General features: G+C 43.1%; 1 protein-coding gene across 15 annotated transcripts in view; it reads right to left on the reverse strand.

Moving 5' to 3' along the window:
* Positions 1 to 18,640, reverse strand: part of JMJD1C (jumonji domain containing 1C) — a 163,088-nt gene that overhangs the window by 30,213 nt on the left and 114,235 nt on the right. For 11 of the 15 annotated variants that reach the window (XM_085554005.1, XM_015866214.3, XM_085554003.1 and 8 more), the window contains 4 exons: positions 6,286 to 6,391; positions 1,748 to 1,872; positions 369 to 512; positions 61 to 250 (listed from right to left, as the gene is read on the reverse strand). In XM_085554005.1, coding sequence (XP_085410131.1) covers positions 61 to 250; positions 369 to 512; positions 1,748 to 1,872; positions 6,286 to 6,292 — 466 coding nt within the window. In that variant the 5' untranslated portion in view covers positions 6,293 to 6,391. The remainder of the gene's footprint in view (positions 1 to 60; positions 251 to 368; positions 513 to 1,747; positions 1,873 to 6,285; positions 6,392 to 18,640) is intronic. The other 4 variants (XM_085554011.1, XM_085554012.1, XM_015866212.3 and 1 more) reach the window with 2 other exon arrangements.

The raw sequence follows: 18,640 nt of genomic DNA on the forward strand, positions 1-18,640 counted from the left end.
CAGTTTCAGTCTAGCAGCTTTTAAAGAAGCTCTCCCTCACTCCTCCATTACATTTCTTACCTCCTCGACCTATATAGTCAAATCTTTCCTCCTTCACCTTCTCTTCATCAGGCATGCTGCTATCAGAACCTTTCCGCTTATTTGGCCTAGTATTCCTCTGCTGCTGCTGCTGGTGAGAGTTCTGTTTTGGTGCAGTTTGGGAATTCATTGCTGGTCTGGGACTATTTGCTTGTGCACGTGTATAATGACCCTAAAAATAATTTTGTGGTTAACAGACTTAAGCGCAATTTTAATTAGCAACTCTAAACATACATTTTTAATATTCACTGTATATAAGAACATTGAGGTAAAAAGATAAAAGTATCTACGTGAACTGTGTTGCTGTTCTGGTTGGAACGAGACCGCCGGCGTGAAGTGATGCCAATATTTTCACCTTTCAACAAAGAGTGAACAACGTCATCTAGAAAAGTCATCTGAACCATAGAAGGATCAACATTCTGAGGTTCTAATACCTAGTTATCGAGAGAAAAAGAAAGGGAAAATAAACAATCAGCAGATGCTCGGACACTGTCCGATCCACATTCCTGTACCAGTGTTCAACAGTTTACACTGTGTGCTAAAGGTAAACTAGAGAAAGGCCTACTAAACTCAGACCCGTACAACTGATGTACAGAGTCATTCTCAAAGGCTGGGAATGGAGTACAAACAAAGCAAATATATCCTCTAATTGTATTTTAAAGGTAACTTTTTCCCCCCATCTTCTTTTTTTAATGCCACCACTTTACTGCTCCTTCCTTTACAAATACCTTCACATTTTAAATTAAAAGATACTGAGATCTTCATGGGAGTAATCTTTAAGTAGCGCTTAAAATGATCAAATATTTTGTGGTGCTTCCTGCAGACACACACTGCAATACTGCTTCCAGCAGAAGTGTAACTTCTGAAGGAAACGAAGCAGAACAACTGGAGGGAAGAACTTTTGCTAGTGAGAGAGTATTTCAAAGCGAAAGAAATGCTCAACAGATCTTTAACCAAAGTGCTGCAAAGTGAAAAGATGAACGTTTGGGGAAAATTATTAGAGCACATGAAGGGAAAGCACAGACTTGAGCATTAGACTAGTCTTAAATTCATATTGTCACACATGATTTAGTCAGTCATTTCAAGGCAGATGGGTCATTTGCCATATTAATGTTGAATCATTGCTCTGGTCTCCTTAAACACAATTCATTACTGCCACTAAAAGCACCACCATTAATTCTTTTTGTAATGTCAGCTTCAGGAACACAACTAAAACCCACCACAGTAAATGTAAATTAGGCTGCAGCAAAGCCTTTATTCAATAAATTGTGGAAAGTGGATATTTCAATAGCGTAAAAGAACTAATTGTTACTGGAGCACCAGAAGATTTCAGTGTATAGAGAAGAAATCCTCAACAGAGCTGACAGGGAAGACCAGTTCTTAGAACTGGATCACTTCACTTCAGGGACTGGGCTTAGTCAAACAGCCACAATGAAAGAAAAGCACAACTGCAGGGGTGGAATTAATCATATCTTGCGCAAGCATTTGGCTGGAGGATGGCATGAATGGCCAGTCCAATGCAGAGTCAGGCTGAATTTTCAGCAGAGGAAGTAACAGACTTGTCCTGATAGGGGTGAACTGCACAGTGCTTTTCAGAGTACCACAGCAAATGGAAAAGCTCAGAACGCATCACTTATTCAGAGATTGTTTTCCAGCAACACAAACTCACCTGGTCATTCATAACAACCATAGTGCGGGTGAAGAGATCATGGTGAGTAATGATCCCAGTAAACCACTGGGTGGCAGAATCCTGTCTGTACACTCTCACCCTATAACCATTTAAGGAGTATGGACCTTCAGAAAGGGAAGAAATAAGAAAGCCATTAGGGAAATCAGCAAAAAATAAATAGATAACATTAATAGGTTTGTCTTGTTTTTTAAGCTTCATTGCAAAATTATGATGTGAATGGCACAGACAGCAAGCTACCAGCAACTCCAGCACAGCACTGTCTGTGGATTTTACTTTTATTCAGGAAGACATTTTGAAACGCAAATGGTACATTTTAATGCCAACATTTTCAACATACAACTTTGTTATCTAACTAAATCCCTCTGCAATCTTAATGACAAATGATGGGAAAATTCCTGTCTACAAATAGCAACCACAGAAAGGTAACCTGAAAGGCTAGAAAGTGGCAGCAGCAGGTTATACAGAAGCTACTTAATAGGCTGGTCACATGCCCAGATGCTTTGCTGGCAAAATGATTCAGATTTTGGTGTTCAGGTTCTGTATCTGCCAAGTCTTTCCCATAAGTGACCACAGAGTCTCTCTCTATTACAACAGTCAAAAGGCAGCTGAGTGATCCAAGCCCAACTACAGCCCTACAAAACATTCAGAAATACACACACTAGGATGACTTTGCTCCTCTTTTAAGAGACATCAACTACAAAGAAACTCCACACACCAACCTTCTGGAAAGATGAGTTTAATTCATCTCCAAAAGCCTATGGGAGGGAAGGAGGAAAATGGCATAATACAGTATTTAGCTTATAGCTCATTTCAAGACTCAGAAACTGAGGTTCAACAGTTTTATCTATGCTCAGTGTCTCATCTGACCATCAGGACTCTAAGTTCCGTGGCACTCAGCCTTTATAGAGCACTTCACGTGATCAAGTAGCGCCGTCACTGAGCTCAGTTTGCTGTGGTTTTCGCTACTTCCACAACCAAACCCCAAGTCAGGCAGACAGGAACTGAAGTAAAACCAGTCACTGTCAAGCTGGGAAAAGCCTAACTTAAATGATTCACTTAAGAGTGCCTGGTTGTTCAGCAGCACAGGTGAGGACAGGACTGCCCTGTCTTTCTAGCCCCTGCCCAGTATATTAAGCAAGCTTCAGCGTCTGCAACAAACAGGAATGGCAACAGCCTTCTCAACTAAAAAACCCATATTCACACTTCTGGGTCCAATATACCCTCTGCACAAGAAACATTGTGATCACAAAGCCACCTTAACGCTAACATTTAAGAGATGAATAGAAGTACAAAACAATATAAATGCAGACATTTCCAAGTGGTCTGGGGGCTTAATCTTGGAACCTTAGAACCTTATCTGTGTTTCCAAACAGCTGAGAAAACAGGAGCACCCTTCTTTTGCCCATATCCACATCACTCACTGCACCATTGCAAACTCGAGTCCCACTAAGCCACTGGAGTTAGCTTATCCCCAGTGCATGTTGCCAGCTGCACAGCCAGGGTCACAGCAGCACCAGGGCAGTCACTGCCTGGCACAGACACACAGGGGCAGAAAAAAAGCAAAAATCTAAAAAGTGATGTCCCACATTCCCGGTCTCAGACCAGACCGGCTTCCCATGGGGACATATTTCCCTGTGGCTTCTCTCCAATCCCTACTCCAAATGCTCCTGCCAAATGCCTTAAGCCCAGCTCCCACACTTCTGCCTGCACCAACCACATTCTCCATGTCACAAGCCCTTCCCAGCTGTCCCACAGCTCTGCCAGTGTCTTTTTGTGCAATGCTCCACTCCCACTCCCCCACTCCAGCTCTCCCTCTTTTCCATCCTGCCGCTAACTGCACAAAGATTTCCAGTCTCAGTCTTGCTTAACCAGATCCAGCCTCTCCTCTCTCCCCAGCTTCTTGCCTCATTTTAGCATTTACAATTCCCGATTGCTGGCTTCCAAATCCTTTCCCAGTCTTCTCAGTTTACAAGCTCTATCCACCCTTCTCCATCAACTTCCAGCTCCTCTCGTATTCTTCTGCGCTGACCCAGTGCCAATTTCTTCCCTCACACGTCTTGCTCTCATCTGTGTCTGTCATTCATCCAGCCTTTATCCTATCTACTTGCAAAACAGACTTTCTCCACCTATAAAAACAGCGTAGTTTATTCTGTGTTGCTGGGTGCCAGGAAGGAGAAAGATGAAGCTGTGGTTACATGACACCGGACAGCCCGGCTCCAGCCCGGCCCAGCCCCAAGCAGCCATTACAGGAAAGGCTGCCTTTGTCTGCAGCCCCCGCCTGAATCATGCTCGGCTACACACTGTTCAAACAGCATGTGCAGTGCTGTCAGGAAGTATCTCCAGCGCTGAAGCACTCTCTGTATTTCAAGAGAATTCCCATATATTCTGCCTCAGAGATTGCAGAAATAATAAACCTGATATGGAAAAAAACAGAGCTGAGATTTTAATTGTTAAAAATCAAAGTCACCTCACTGAATAAGTTCCGTGAACTGGTTTTATGTTTCCCAACAGCTTTTAAAGCGGCCAAGTTTGGCAGTTGTTTGCTTTAAACAAGGAACAAACCTACTTTCCGTCCAAAGCTATGAAACACGCTGCTCTGACTGCCACCCAAAGAGCAGGTCACCTGGGACAGCTTTTTCCTTGTCTCACTTCTTGTAACCGGAGCAGTTCTGACTGAATGACCCTTCCTCAAACTGGCACGCTTCCTCCCAGGCATTCAGAACCAGATTTTAATGCTCTCCTCCAACCCTCCTGTTTTCCCAGAGAAAGAAGTTCTGACAGCGATGGATATGAGACAATGACTTCAGCACGAGAGAATGAGGAAAAGCCTGAATCCTAAAAATGGTGTAGAGGATGGCAGCAACCTTGACAGATGGGTTTGGACAGAGCAGGAGAGAAAACGTTGCTCAAGCTGCAGGGAACAGGAAAAAAGTGATACAGAGAGGGTAAAGAAAAATCGAATGGAGGAGAGGAGAAAGGAAGGATTACGTGACTAGCTGACTGCAGCCAGCACTGCCAGGGAGCTCTCACTGAGTCACTGACGTGTGTGCAGACAGGGGAGGCTGGTCTGCAGGGATGCCTCTGTTGGCCCCAGCTCTTCATTTAAAACACTCCTTATCTGGTGCCCCCTAATGCATCCAAGCATCCATTTGATGAATTATGGATTTTATATAAATATACACATGTAAATAGTTTATTTCTGTAATATATATCTGTGAATGACACAAAGACAGCACCTGGAATGATGGGATGGACCTAAGCAAGCTTTGTGCATGAAGCACTGGCAGTTTCAACTACAAGACTATCCTGATATTGGACTGCTTTGCTCAAGTACTGCTTCTGTACCTGCGTACACAGAGGCTTTAATAAACGTGCTGTCATTACTATTTCTTTACTCTCATGAAACATAATTAACAAGCTCAATTACAGTTTCCTTTCTATAGAACCCTAATGTGACTCCACATCACCTCCTAGTCCAGTTTTGGATGGAATTCACCAGCAGACTATTAGTTCATGCTGTATCTGCTGATAGTAAGAAAAAATGCAAAATGCCTAATACTAGCCTACCAATTTACTATCTACAATTCTGTGTATTGCTTCTTCAGCATCTCTTCTGTGGCCCATGACAATAGACCTACCTAAGCAAAATAAAAACTATACAAAAGGAAAGACAAAGTTGTGGGGCTGGGTTTGTTCACTTGTTTTTTTGTTTTTTAGCATCTGTATTATACTTACCACATTTCTCAGTTTACCAAAGAAACCTGACAGCAAAGAAATCTCAGTCCCATTCTCAAAATACCAGATTATTTACTGCTCTCTTTCCAGTCTTCATTTATAAAACAACCACTTAAGCACTTCTGCCCCAAAGCTGCTTTGCTGAGAGACAGGGATTTTAGCCAAGACCCACAGAGATGCTTCTGCTTCCCACTGCTAGAAATGCCCCCATAGAGCTACCAGGCTGCCAGATCTGCAGAAAGTTAACGAATACACTGCAAACACATATAGTATTTAAAGCATTAGCAAGACTAAACGAAAATAATTTATTCCAATTCATACCCATTTCCATATAACCCGTATCTGTGATTGTAATTGATTTGAAAGATGCTTTCCAATTGGGGCCAGGTCAATTTGAAAGTGTTCATCTGTGACAGAGCTGTGAAGAACCAGGCACAAACCGCTATCTGCCAAGTTCTCACACAGAACAGTAACACTAACAGTGCACATCAGTTTTAGACAGACTAAAGAGGGGGGTGGTTCCCCGTCACATACTTCATAACCAATGTCATAAAACATCTCCATTTCAGACTGATGATATTCAGCCTTTGCTGTAAATGCTAAGACATTGAACAAGTTATGAACAGTCCGAAGAAATCATGCACAACTTCTTACACAGGCTTGTTAGAAACATGCCCTCCATTATACCACAAATGCTATGGGAAGAGCCCCACAAGACTAATGGCCTTAAGCTAGCTAGCACAGAATAAAAAAAAAAACAACACAATTTCCCAAATAATTACCTTGCATAAAAATCTCCTGAACCTTTTGTTCCTTTACCCAGGCTTTTACTTCCTCATGTAACTGCGGGTTATCCCTGAGAACTGGGTTTAGACTGTCTACGTCGTCCTAAAGCAGAGATTAGAAAAAGAACCATATGTTATGTTTACTTGCAACATTTCTGTTTATTTTCCTAAATATATCTTAGGGCACAATATTAAGTAGCTTGACACTAATTTTACCAATTCCCTGCAAATCTCTGTGATACCTTTAGAATAAAAAACCCAACTCTGAAGTGCAACACAGTGTTAGAAGTGATTTCACATGAACACAGTATGGCAGGGCCTGCATGTGGCCAGACTTGTAAGCTATTAATAGGATCACACTTTCATAAATACTGTCTTACTACAAGCTAAAATTAGCCTACAAAGACTTGAGTGTTTACAGGTATGCGGAAAGAATTAAGCTGTGATTAAATGAAAATGAACCAAAAAATTTCCCTTGTTTTTGCATATTTGTCAAATTTAAAGCAGACATATTGAGCATAAACACAGACAGAAACCCAAAGATAATATGCAAGAGACAACTGTATAGCAAGAGAAAGAAACGCCGTTACTGTTCCTCCATTAGATAAGCCTTTGTTAATTAAACAATTTCAAACAGGGCATACTTTAATTTCCATGTCTCTTCTGGAACAGATTCTTTCCCACTATTTGAGAGTGGGCAAACTCTGGCAATTAAGTCCTATATGGCATTACAGTCAGTGTATCAAGAAAAAAAAGACCCACATCCATTTCACATCCCTGAAAGCACAGCTTAAACCATCGCTCATCTCTGGGCCCTTTGAATGGCTATTTCCCTGTATTTCAGAGCAAATCTGCTATTTCTGCCTTTGAGGCTGTGGTGCAGCTTGGTGCCTCCTCCTGCAAAGGCGGCCCTGGAAATCCATGAGCTGCAGGAACGCTCATTTGTGCTGAGAGAACTTCAGACAGCTAAAATCATCAGAGTGCTTTTCAACATACAAAACGTAAAATGCTTTATCAGTGCTGCTGCTCAGATCAAGTAATTTCTTTCCTTGATCTCCAACGAGTTCCTTGATGTTTTGCAATTCATTATGAAGAGCTCCATCCGCAGTGTACGAAGATACAAGCAACACTCAGAGAATCACGCTCTGCTGCCAGGCCCTCGAGTGACACGAGCAATTTCTCTCTATTCATCTGAACGAGATTATTCCTGCTAACTCACTGATCACAGGATGTCTATTTCAAATTCAACACTCACTTTCTGACACATGAAGAGGTGCCATGCTCTGTAATGGAGAGCACAGCGACACTTCGGCTATTAGAGAAAATTATTTCAGTCTCTCCTTGTGCTTTTGAAAAGGATACAGCCACGGATCCAAAAGGAACGGTCAAGGTGATCTTTATAACACATGATGTGGAATGAAGAGCAGAAAGGAAGCTAACATGACCTTGGCCATCAGGTTAAAATCACAAAGCAGACAGATGCGTTACTGACATTATCATAGGAACAGGGTGGGCCATGATAGAATTTATTCAGGAACAGCAGAGCAGCAAAATGCTTCCTCTCCCGAGGCAATCAAAATGGATATGAGCTGCTCTACTTTCATTTGCAAACCCATCTTTGGATTGATCCCCTACCCAGAGGTAACAGCTCTGAAAGGAGCATGTGATTTGGCAGGGAGCCCCACCGACACTGCAGCTGCAGCCATACAGTGACCCCCTGCCCTGCTGCCAGGCACACTCACAGCAGCTGCAGGAGACACCCATCCCCACAACTTCATAGAATCATTACGGCTGGAAAAGACCTCTAAGATCATCTGTCTAACCCAACCATCCACCTACCACAAATGCTGCTCAGCAAACTGTGCTCCTTAGTACCATGTTTCTCCATGCAGATCCACAGACTTACGCAATCAACTGAGGCAGTGCAACAATGAAGTCTGGAGGACTTTAAAAAATGTAGCTAACTCAGATCTGGTACATTTAGCTCCTTTGATCCCCTTTAGGGCACCACTACCCTCATTTCAAGACCATACATATTAGTTAGGCATCAAGAAATTGGACTTTTAATCACAGAATCACAGAATCACAGAATTACCCGGGTTGGAAGGGACCTCAAGGATCATGTAGTTCCAACCCCCCTGCCTAGCAGGGCCACCAAACATACACATTTACTAGATCAGGTTGCCCAGGGCCCCGTCCAACCTGGTCTTGAACACCTCCAAGGACGGGGCATCCACAACCTCACTGGGCAGCCTGTTCCAGGACCTAACCACCCTTCTAGTAAAGAACTTACCCCTAACATCCAACCTAAATCTTCCCTCCTTCAACTTAAAACCATTTCCCCGTGTCCTGCTATTATCAGCCCTTTCGAAGAGTTTACTCCCCTCCTGGGAGTAAGTTCCCTTCAGGTACTGAAAGGCTGCAATGAGGTCACCCCGCAACCTTCTCTTCTCCAGGCTGAACAAACCCAACTCCCTCAGCCTGTCCTCATAGGGGAGGTGCTCCAGCCCCCTGATCATCTTTGTGGCCCTCCTCTGGACCCTTTCCAAAATCTCCATATCTTTTTTGTACTGAGGGCTCCACACCTGGACACGTTAATGCTAACGTTATTTTAATCCCATCTGTTCCTTCTGCAAAGTTTCTGATCTTTTTCTTGAAACATACAATGTTTGATTAGTCCTGTTTCTGAAGGCAATACATGATTCTGCTTTTCTCTTACATCTCTTCACATCCTTCCTACCCATCTTTGCTTTTTTTGAACTTAAAACACTGAAGATAACAGTGAACCCACTGACAGCACACCTGAACCTTTTTTGTTCCATCTCCTCATGTGACACACAATGTACTGGCATCAGTGACTGCTACTCTGACTGATTGCTTTGTCTGGACACCTAGAAAAGGAGACTGAGATTGTGTTTCTTTCCTCACTCTTGGAGTGAGCTCATGTCAAAAATGAGCTTAAAAAAAGCACAAGAAAGATCAAATACCCATTACGCAAACAGCACGCAGGTAAGATTGGGATTACATAGAGGATACCAAAGAGAACCTGAGGTTTATAAATACACATTTAACACATCATCAGTCACTGTGAAAGAAAGTATTCTGCTTCCAGATGTGCACATGCTATATATATGCTGGTCAGTGTAAATTAGAATGGCAAAGCAAAATTGTAACTGACAAGTGAAGCTCCATGTCAGGACACTTAAAAAATGGTTCCTGACATCTCAAAAAATTATCACCTACTTATGTACAAAAATATGCATGCTGCGATTGATGTTTTTTCCATCATTAGTCCTAAATCTGAGTATCTAGAAGTCAGGAAATTAACTGCATAATACATTTAAAGTGGATAGTGATGGCCTTAACCAAACTGGTTTATCACAAAGACAGGGCGATGAAAAGAAGGCTGACATCTGCAGTCTCTTCCCTGTCCTGGCACTGAGGATGAGCAGATGACTGCAGCACCCAGTCTCTTTCCTGAAGCTGTATGCATTTTATTCAAGAAAAAACACCTCTACTCAACTGATATGAATGCTGGCAATTAAGGCCTTCAAGTTTTCCTTTCCTTCTTGGCTAAACTGGAAGGATTGACAGAATAACCCACAAAAGAATTAACTGCCCCACAGGGTTTTCCTCTAGAATGTTCCTCATTTGGAAGGAGTTTTACTCACAAAAATAAATATAGTCCCTCTCTTAAACCAGTTTTTCCACAAGTCTTGGAATACATCCTCCAGGAGGATGCTAATCCTGGTTTGAAACCCTTATGAAATGCAAATCGAATAAATGGGACTGCAATTTTCCTTTTTTAAACCTACTGTAGGATGCTCTTTATATACGTCATACAGCAGCGGCCCCTGTTTCAAGAACAACTACATGCAATAGCAGGAATAAGGCAAAGTGCTTATGGACCACAAAGATATCACAGGAGTAATCCTTCCTGCCCTCCTGGGAGCCAGGCACATGAAGTAATGTGACTACCACAAGTGTGCCAACCTGTGCCAGGTTTTACAGGTCTTTGCTGCTATTTTTCCTTCCTGCCAGACCAACAGATGAATTCACCCCTAGTGGAATGGACTCTGCTTTATTATCCAAACAGTACTTGACTCTGATCTGTGACTCCTAAGATGGTCATTCTCATGCACTAAACTTCTATCAATCCTAAGGAGCATCAAGAACAAACTTGATGAGGAAATGATCCAGTTTTCTGAGTATTCCTATTCTTTCTTCTGGTGTGTGGAAACTCCAGGCCACACCGCTCCAGCCAGGCCCATCTCACCTCCGCTTCTTCCCAGGAAGCAGCCATCTTTGTTCAGAGAAGCATCTTCAGAGAGCTTAATTCAGACACAAGAAGGTTATAATTCACAGCCCCAGGTGAAAAAGTGCAGACAGATCACTTACAATGCTTCTGAATTCCTGTCAGTCATGAATCAAACAGGAACTTCCAAGTGAGCATCCACAGAAAAAGAAGATAAAATCCAAACACATACATAGCTCTACCTCAAGCCCTACCCACAAACAAAATACTGCTTCCCACACTGACAGGCATCCTCAGATGAACAGAATATGCATGATGCCCAAAAAGCCATCCCAAGTGCCTTCTGAAAGGTTCCAATGACTGCAAGTTCCTTTTCCTTTTGGTTAGCAGTATATGTCTGTGGTGTGAACACTCCCGCAGCTCTCTATCTTTCCACCAAGCTCTGTGCTATCAAACCAACACGTCTCCTCAGCATTTTGAAATGCATGTTAAAGTCATCCCTCATCAATTTGAGGGACAGGAACAAATTCATTGAATTGAGAAATGACGCTAAGTCCCCCACCAGCTTTCAATGCCTTCTTTTCAGTGAAAAGGAGGAGAACTGATGACGTTTATTTCAGGAAAATCAGCTGCGGAAAGCTGTGTATTTTGCTAGAAAAAAAACAAATTGGTGCCTCAAAGACCAAGTCTCAACTCATGTTGTACATTACAGAACAGCAAGAGTTTATTTGGGAGATCTCCTTCCTTAGGAGAATCCACATTCAGCTTCAAAGCATAAAGGTCATCTCTTCAGCATCAGTAGGAACTCATTTCAGCTAGTGTTTTACAGAGAACAACTAAGTAGATTTTGCAGTCCTCGCAGAGGTCAACACCACATTAGTACTCACCATCTGTGACTTAATTAACTATAGCTTCCTCTGGCTGCTTAGAGGTTTTCTGATGATTTAGGACACGAATTAAATGAAAAATAGTACATAACCAACCTGAGAGTCATGCTTACAATGTTTACACAGACCAAGCTGCACATAAGAATAGGCATTTCATTAGAGCTTTAGTGGTAGAAGGACTTATTTGAATTCAAACATTGCAAAAGAAAAATCCAGAGCCCAAAGAGTCAGAAGCTTTCACCTTCCATTTCCCAATCATGCACAGTTTACCCCGCTCAGCTGTCTAATATTCAGATTTCCCTGTATTTCTGACCGCACCACTTACCAACACTGCTTTTGCACCTACTGCATCTTAAGAAACACGTTAACTTATTTGTGAGTCTGTGCAGTATTACTCCTTCACTTCACCCATACCTGCGCTGCTTCAAAACAAAGCCCAAGTTGCCTCAGAGTCATTTCACCACAAAGATATCCAAAATCTATATTCATGAGATGGATGTATCTCTCCCCCAAGCTGCAAAATCTTGCTTCTTCTCATCTCATCGGTGAACATCTTGAGATGGTTTCCATAAATAAGATTCTTTTTCTTCCTCTTTTGCATCAAATACTTGAAAAATTGCATGAACTTCAACTGCAGGGAGATTCGATTTGGAGATATTCTGAGAGCCTAAGACTGTCACAGCGCCCTTCAGAGAGCAGATACAGCAAAAAGCATTGGTCAGACCCAGCCTGCTGAACATTTACAGCAGCCCATTAATGCCCTCTTTTCAGAAGAAAAATTTCTCCCATTTAAAAAAAAAAAAGCCAAGTGAAGAGCTGGCTTCAAACACACCCACATCCATGCACTCTCCTCTGAAACGTGTGCAGAACTGTCTCCTTGCTTCCATTATTGGTAACTAGGCGCCTTTTTCCCCCCTCTTTTCCACTTATTGCATCACTTGACGTAGACATAGTTTTATCACTGACGTGTAATCACCTTCCAGTCATTACTATCTTTCATTTTTAACAAACCTTACACCTCAACAGTGTTCTGCCTGACAACGAGTTTAAAAATGAAAAAATAAGTCTGGACAGGCAAGTTATCAGAGATCTTCACAGGACATGACCTGCGAACTGGTAACCCTCCTCTGCAAAGCTACAAGACTTTTCTCCAGCAGCAAAACATGAGAATCCAACTAAAACACAGAGAAAGCTGCAGCGACTGGTCCCCCAGGCAGCATCAGCCACAGCAGCCACTGTCAAGGCCAAGTGGACCACACCAGATTCTTTCAAAGCAAAACTCATCTTTAACTAAGATTAAAATTAACAGATCTTCTGTTGTTCCACATCTCTTCCTACACCCATGTGTATCCCCTTGGCACATTCTTCTAAGCAGCTGTTTTCTGAGTCTCTTCCAAAGGCCAGCGGGCTGCCACGCCACCATGCTGGGAGCAGCCAGCAGCAGGCTGTGCCGCTCCTCTGAGGCTGCTGGACACCAACAGGCTACAGGAGGCTCACCAACCACTTTGGGGGAGACCATAACTTCCCGGTTTACCTTAAACGGCTTTGTCTGCACAAATAGCAGAGGCTCAGGCTTGCAGACGATGCTGGTGCTCTGTACGTAAACCCAACCCACACTTGACCTATTTTCTGGTGCTCCCGAGTGCACGGTCACCACTTGCCTCATGCAAACCCAGCTGCTGCTGGCTACTCATGAACCAGTTTCTCCAGGCTGGAGGGCACAGCCCTGACCCCTAGTCCAGGCACAGACTGTGCTGAGTGTAGCTTGCGGGGCACACCAAGAGGACAGAAACACGTCCTCATCCTATGAGAGGCTCTGAATGCACTCTTAGCAGAGGGACAGAGACTTACAGATCCTCTGGACCTCACATGTTTAAGGTTACAGGACTTTTGCGGTGTGTAATAGCGCTACTTCTAAATAGAAAGTCAGTGCTACAGGAAAAGAGATAAAGGATAAAAATTTAGTCACTTTTCAACTGTCAGTTAACATCTGTCAGGAAAAACTATCAACAACTTTCTGCTCCTTGCTCTTCCTTACGCCTGACACTTCTCCCCACACACTCTTCCTTCCTTCCTCATTTCATTTGCACAATACTTAAGAGTTGACAGTGATTCTGAGTTATAATTACCAGGTCTGAAAACCAGAAGGAGGAGGGCTGTGCACATTTCTCCTATTTCTCTAAGTCATGATTTCAAGCTAGACAAAGTATTGTTGTGCTGATTTGTTCAGCTGTGAGAGAATAATTCACACCACTAAGAATATCAACCAACTTCCAGCAAAAATACAAAAGGTTATGCTACGAAAAATATACTAGAGTTAGAAATATAAATAATTGCAGGAAAAAAAAAACCACTTACAATCAAGTACTTTCTCTGATTTTAGCTCACGAGTACAAAAACAAGCTGAGGCATTTGCCTTGCTGAAGGACTACCAATGTCTCAGGTGGAACGCGCCCATGGAACACCTTGCATCTTACAAGTCAGCTCGTTATTCCATACCTGTAGGTGAAAATCCAGTGCAGAGAGATGGAAGGAAGATGAGAGCAGCACGTGGAACAAGCATGCAGCAGGGAAGCAAGCAGCCGTCAATACAGAAGCAAAAGCAATGCTCAGCCAGACAGATGCTGTCACAAACAACTTAAAAACTGCTCTAGTAACTGCTACAGCAGTTTCTTCTTTGAAAAACAGAGATTAAAAAAAGATGACCCTTACACTCCCGGTTATGTCACCCTCTCTGAGCATCTGGGATAAATGCTGTCATCGTAATCCCAATCTGAGTCCTGATCTGATTTGCAGATTAGGAAGGAACAGAAGAACTGTTTGGTTCAACTGCGTGGGACAGAGAAAGCAGAATCTCCTGATGTAATGTCTCTTTTCACACCCGATTTAAAGACTTCCCCAAATAAGCAGCTCCTACCTCCCGAGCTGACGGCCTGTCAGCTTGCATTTACAAAGCCATGGTAACCACTCCTACTGCTTACGTTCTCCTCTACCTACAAATAAATGAAAGCCCAACTGATCAGCGCTCCTTCATGCCTTTTTCCTCCATCACAGCCATACACTTGCTTCTCTTTTGTTTTCCATGGAATAATGCTTCTTGCCCATCACCGCAGGCTCCACACATCTATCACCATCATCTCAGTAATACTCAGATTACTCCCAATTATGCATTTTCTCAACTCCTGAAGAGAGACAGGGAATATCAGACCAACCCCACAGCCAGCAACTCTGAAGTCATGTGGGGACATCAGACCAAGCCTTTGAGTCACTTACTAAGCAACTCAATGCCACTACTGTAGTTATCTATGGGAAAAGAAACCTCAAAGTGCAGACATTTCCCTGAAGCAAACAACTAGCAGAGGCAAGTTAATGCTAACAAGGAGAGCTGCTAACTGAGCAGACTGAAGAAAAATCTTTTCTATATTTGTATTAAAATTTAAACACAGGCTCCGACACCTTGTGAATCACAAACAGCTTTCAGAAGCTATCTAACTACTCTCCAAATAGTATCACCTAAAGGACAAGCTGTACGGATGGACGTGTCTCCAGGCAAAAAGAAAGTGTCCTCCTATGACCATCGGCAGTCTGCTCAAAAGGCAGCTCAACATCTCCAGAAGTCAAGCTAGTTTAGTTTGTGATCTGGGACAGATATTTTCAGGAAACACACCCAGGCATAAGGGCTACCAGAAATCACCTGCAGCAGCTTCAACTGGCTGAGGTGGAATGCAGTGCACTGCCAGCATAGTTAACAACAGAGCAGATATCACACCTCTTGTCTACAGGTGATCTATCTGCCAGCAGTATCTTTTATCAGTTGCACTGCTCAGCAACACAGTATCCTTTGACAAAACTACTGATAACTACAGGTCTAGCATATTAAAAAGCAAAGGCTTCTCAGTTCAATCTGCAGAAGAAAACCATAAAACTATCCAGTATACAGCAGATGGACAACAGCCCCCAACAATGCCTCTCAACACGTCCATCTGAGTATATCACTCCTGTGAGCGATTCTCAGCTCATAGTGGCCTACCATTAACTCAGAGTATCAGCAGCCATTCTGCAAATGTGCTCAGTTTTTATTCATTTTTTAAGCCAACCCCCAGCTCTCCAGGAGTTCTGGGATCACGAGGCTTCTGAACTCTCAGTGACTCATGAGGATTATGGGCAGAATACAAAACTGTCCCAGGAATAAAAAGATCTTAACTGCTTTTCTGTCAAAAGGAAAGAACGTATCTGGTACCTTCAAAAATCCTTCAAAGCCAGCTACAACATGCTTCATGGGTTTCAGAGGACTCTGGCCCATTTAATTACTATTACATTAATGTTTTATGTTAAAGCAGCTTTTGGAGGTTTGTTTGAAATTGTATTTCTTAGGATACTGCTATTAAGTAGCACTGGCCAACATGCCACTAATAAGAAAGTAGTGGAGACTAAAGATCATTTCTCTCATGCTGTAAATGACCACTACTATACTAAGAATGAGCTTTTCAAGGTTAATTTCCAGTAGGACTGAAGGCAAAGCTGCACAGAAGCAATGTATGCGGGCTGAGAAAACAATCTGGCCATTTTCTTGCACAACTTCCTTCAGAAAGCTGCACTCTCCGGGTACTGGGGACAGATGCACAGAGGCTGGATACAAAACAGCTAGCAGAGCGCTGTGTGAACATGGAGATGCAGCCACCATCACGCACTTCTTCATGCTAATAGCTCTGATCTGACCTACCGGAGCCATTTTAGGTATTTCCCTATAAATAACAGAAGCCTGACCAGCTGGGATGCATATCATATTTGGATCAACACTGCAACACTGTGCAGCACCAGAGAAAGCAGTAGCTATGTCTTTTTATAGAACAGATGAATAATGGTCTTGTAAAGAGGAAAGACTGAATTGTTAACAAGAAAACATGGATGTTTCGGTTGCTGCTGAAATAAAGTCCTTGGGGTAAACTTGAGGAAGTCACTTCGGCATTAAAACTACTACAGCACTCAACTTTAACTGCCACTTGCTGAAGGCTGCAGAGAACAGTTCTCATGGAGCACAGATTCTGGACCCCAAATGAGTCCTTATGGTAGAGGTAATTCCAAACATGTATCTTAGAAGAAAATGTTACACGGTACCAGCCACGTAAGGATTACAATTAGTCAGGGTACTCTACTTCCCCTTCCTTTGTGCCTCTGCGGGGCCTCCTGAACACACTACCTCACAGACCTTGTAACGCCAGTGATTTAAATCCACACAAGTCCAAGAAAGTCATAAACCTGACTTTTCCTTTAAAGTAAAATTCATGCATCTCATTCATGGATCTCTGCATAAATGAGGATTTCATCTGGTCAATCACCATTCCTTACCTCCAATTTCCAAACTGTGAAACTTGGGGGGAGGAACACGATTGATCTTTTCCACGCCGCTGAAATTTGAAGTTTCCTCCTTCCCAAACTAAAATGCAGGAAAAACTGCTCCTCCCTCCTGCATTTAAGCACTCCTTCTCAAGGGCTGCAGGATTTGCCTCATCCAAGCTGCAGAGCTCCCCAGGGCGCCAGGAATTCCCAGTCCCAGCAGACAGCAACTATTTGGGAAAGTGCCAGTTGGTTATAAAAAGTGAAACCAGCTTCTCTAGGAGCTGACTTTGTATCTGCAGTATGGAAATAGTGTTGGTCATAATGTCATGTAAGAAAAACACTCAGGAAAAAAAGATCATTTTTAATAAATCAAATGTGCAGACTGGCAATGCTCAAGGTTAGAGAACTGAGGACAAGGAGCCTCTCTTAGGCCTGAGCAGTATTTTCCACAGGCATTTACTGGTGAAAAAAAAATAACCATTTGTGATCAAACAGGATGTTCCCTACCCAGAAAAACTGGGCAGATGTATAAATCCACTAACATCGAGACTGCTTTTCAGAAGTGTTTCCATGAAAGGCTTTGACCTTAACTTTTTGGGGGGAAAAAGAAGATTTGTTCCATACATTCTGTTTCAAATTCCCAATTTTCACCGTATTTATTTCAATCCTACCTACTGGTATAGAATTCATGAGTCAAACCATGTAAGTTACTGCAAATCTGGAAAGACTGTGGGACGGGCCTAACAGGTTTTGCTCTGCTGTCACAAGGAAAGCTGCAGGCCTAGGAATGCCCCTTCCACCAGCAGCCCCTGCAGCCCCAGGAGAGTTCCAGCTCTGCTGCAGCTCCCCAGTGGGGCCCAGGCACCTCCTGAGGCCCGATGCCCTCCAGCCAGCACTGCCTCAGCCCCGAGGCTGCAGCCCTGCTTGTGGGGTGTGCTGCCTGCCAGTCTCCCCCACATCACTCTTTTCCCCAAGGTCCATCAAACACACAGCAACTCCGCTCCTGGGTCAAACATCACTGACATCTGGGACAATAGGAGAGAGCGTGACTAAAAAAGCTTTCTTTTCCTTAAGGAATTAAGGCAAAATAGGTACAACTCTATTACACTTTGAGAATAAAGACAGCTCAAGTCCTTGGAAACGCAACCCTTATTTGAAGGCAGATGCAAGGACAGGCCAAGGAATCAATGCACACTTCTTAGCATTCTGCAAATGGAGGACGTGACTCCCTGCCTCACTCCTCTCTCCTTACGTCTACTCAGATGCAACTCTTCTGTACCACACTTGTAGCAGGCGGTGAAGGCTGGCATGAGTCATCTGACCCACTTCTAGCCTGATGCAGCCTTTTGCTTTCCTTCACATTGGGAACTTACGCTTAAACATAGATGTGTCACTAACAAGGTGTTTAGCTCATCGCTCCTTATGATGCTGTCAGAGAGGCTGGCTGGACTAACGATGGGCGTCCAGAAACCAGAGACACAGTAAGGAAAGGAGGTAGCTTTTAAAGACAACACCGAGAAGAGTTAAAGATGCAGAAAGAGGTGTGCTTCTGCCACTCGTGGAGGAAACAAAGCCGAACACAAGATGGTCACAGCTGCCAGCTGGTCAGCACCTGGAGCTGCTGGGCTGCTTCTGCCAACCTCAAAGGGTGGGACAAACCCCAAACCTCCTGCCTGCCTGGTCAGTGCAAGTGCAAGTTTATGGGAAAAGCAATTGTAGCTGCAGAAGCTATTTTTAAGCCTCAAGCCCAAAGTAGAAATCTGAAAGAAGTCTGTACTGTATGATTATGGGCTGCTTAAATTACATACAGAAAAATACCTTATTTTACTCCCTGTTTCAACATGTTCAGCTTTTTTTTTTTTTTTTTTCT

This window comes from Coturnix japonica, chromosome 8 (assembly GCF_054131305.1).
Source record: "Coturnix japonica strain WE chromosome 8, WE-NBRP24, whole genome shotgun sequence".
NCBI classification, from domain to species: Eukaryota; Metazoa; Chordata; class Aves; order Galliformes; family Phasianidae; genus Coturnix; species Coturnix japonica.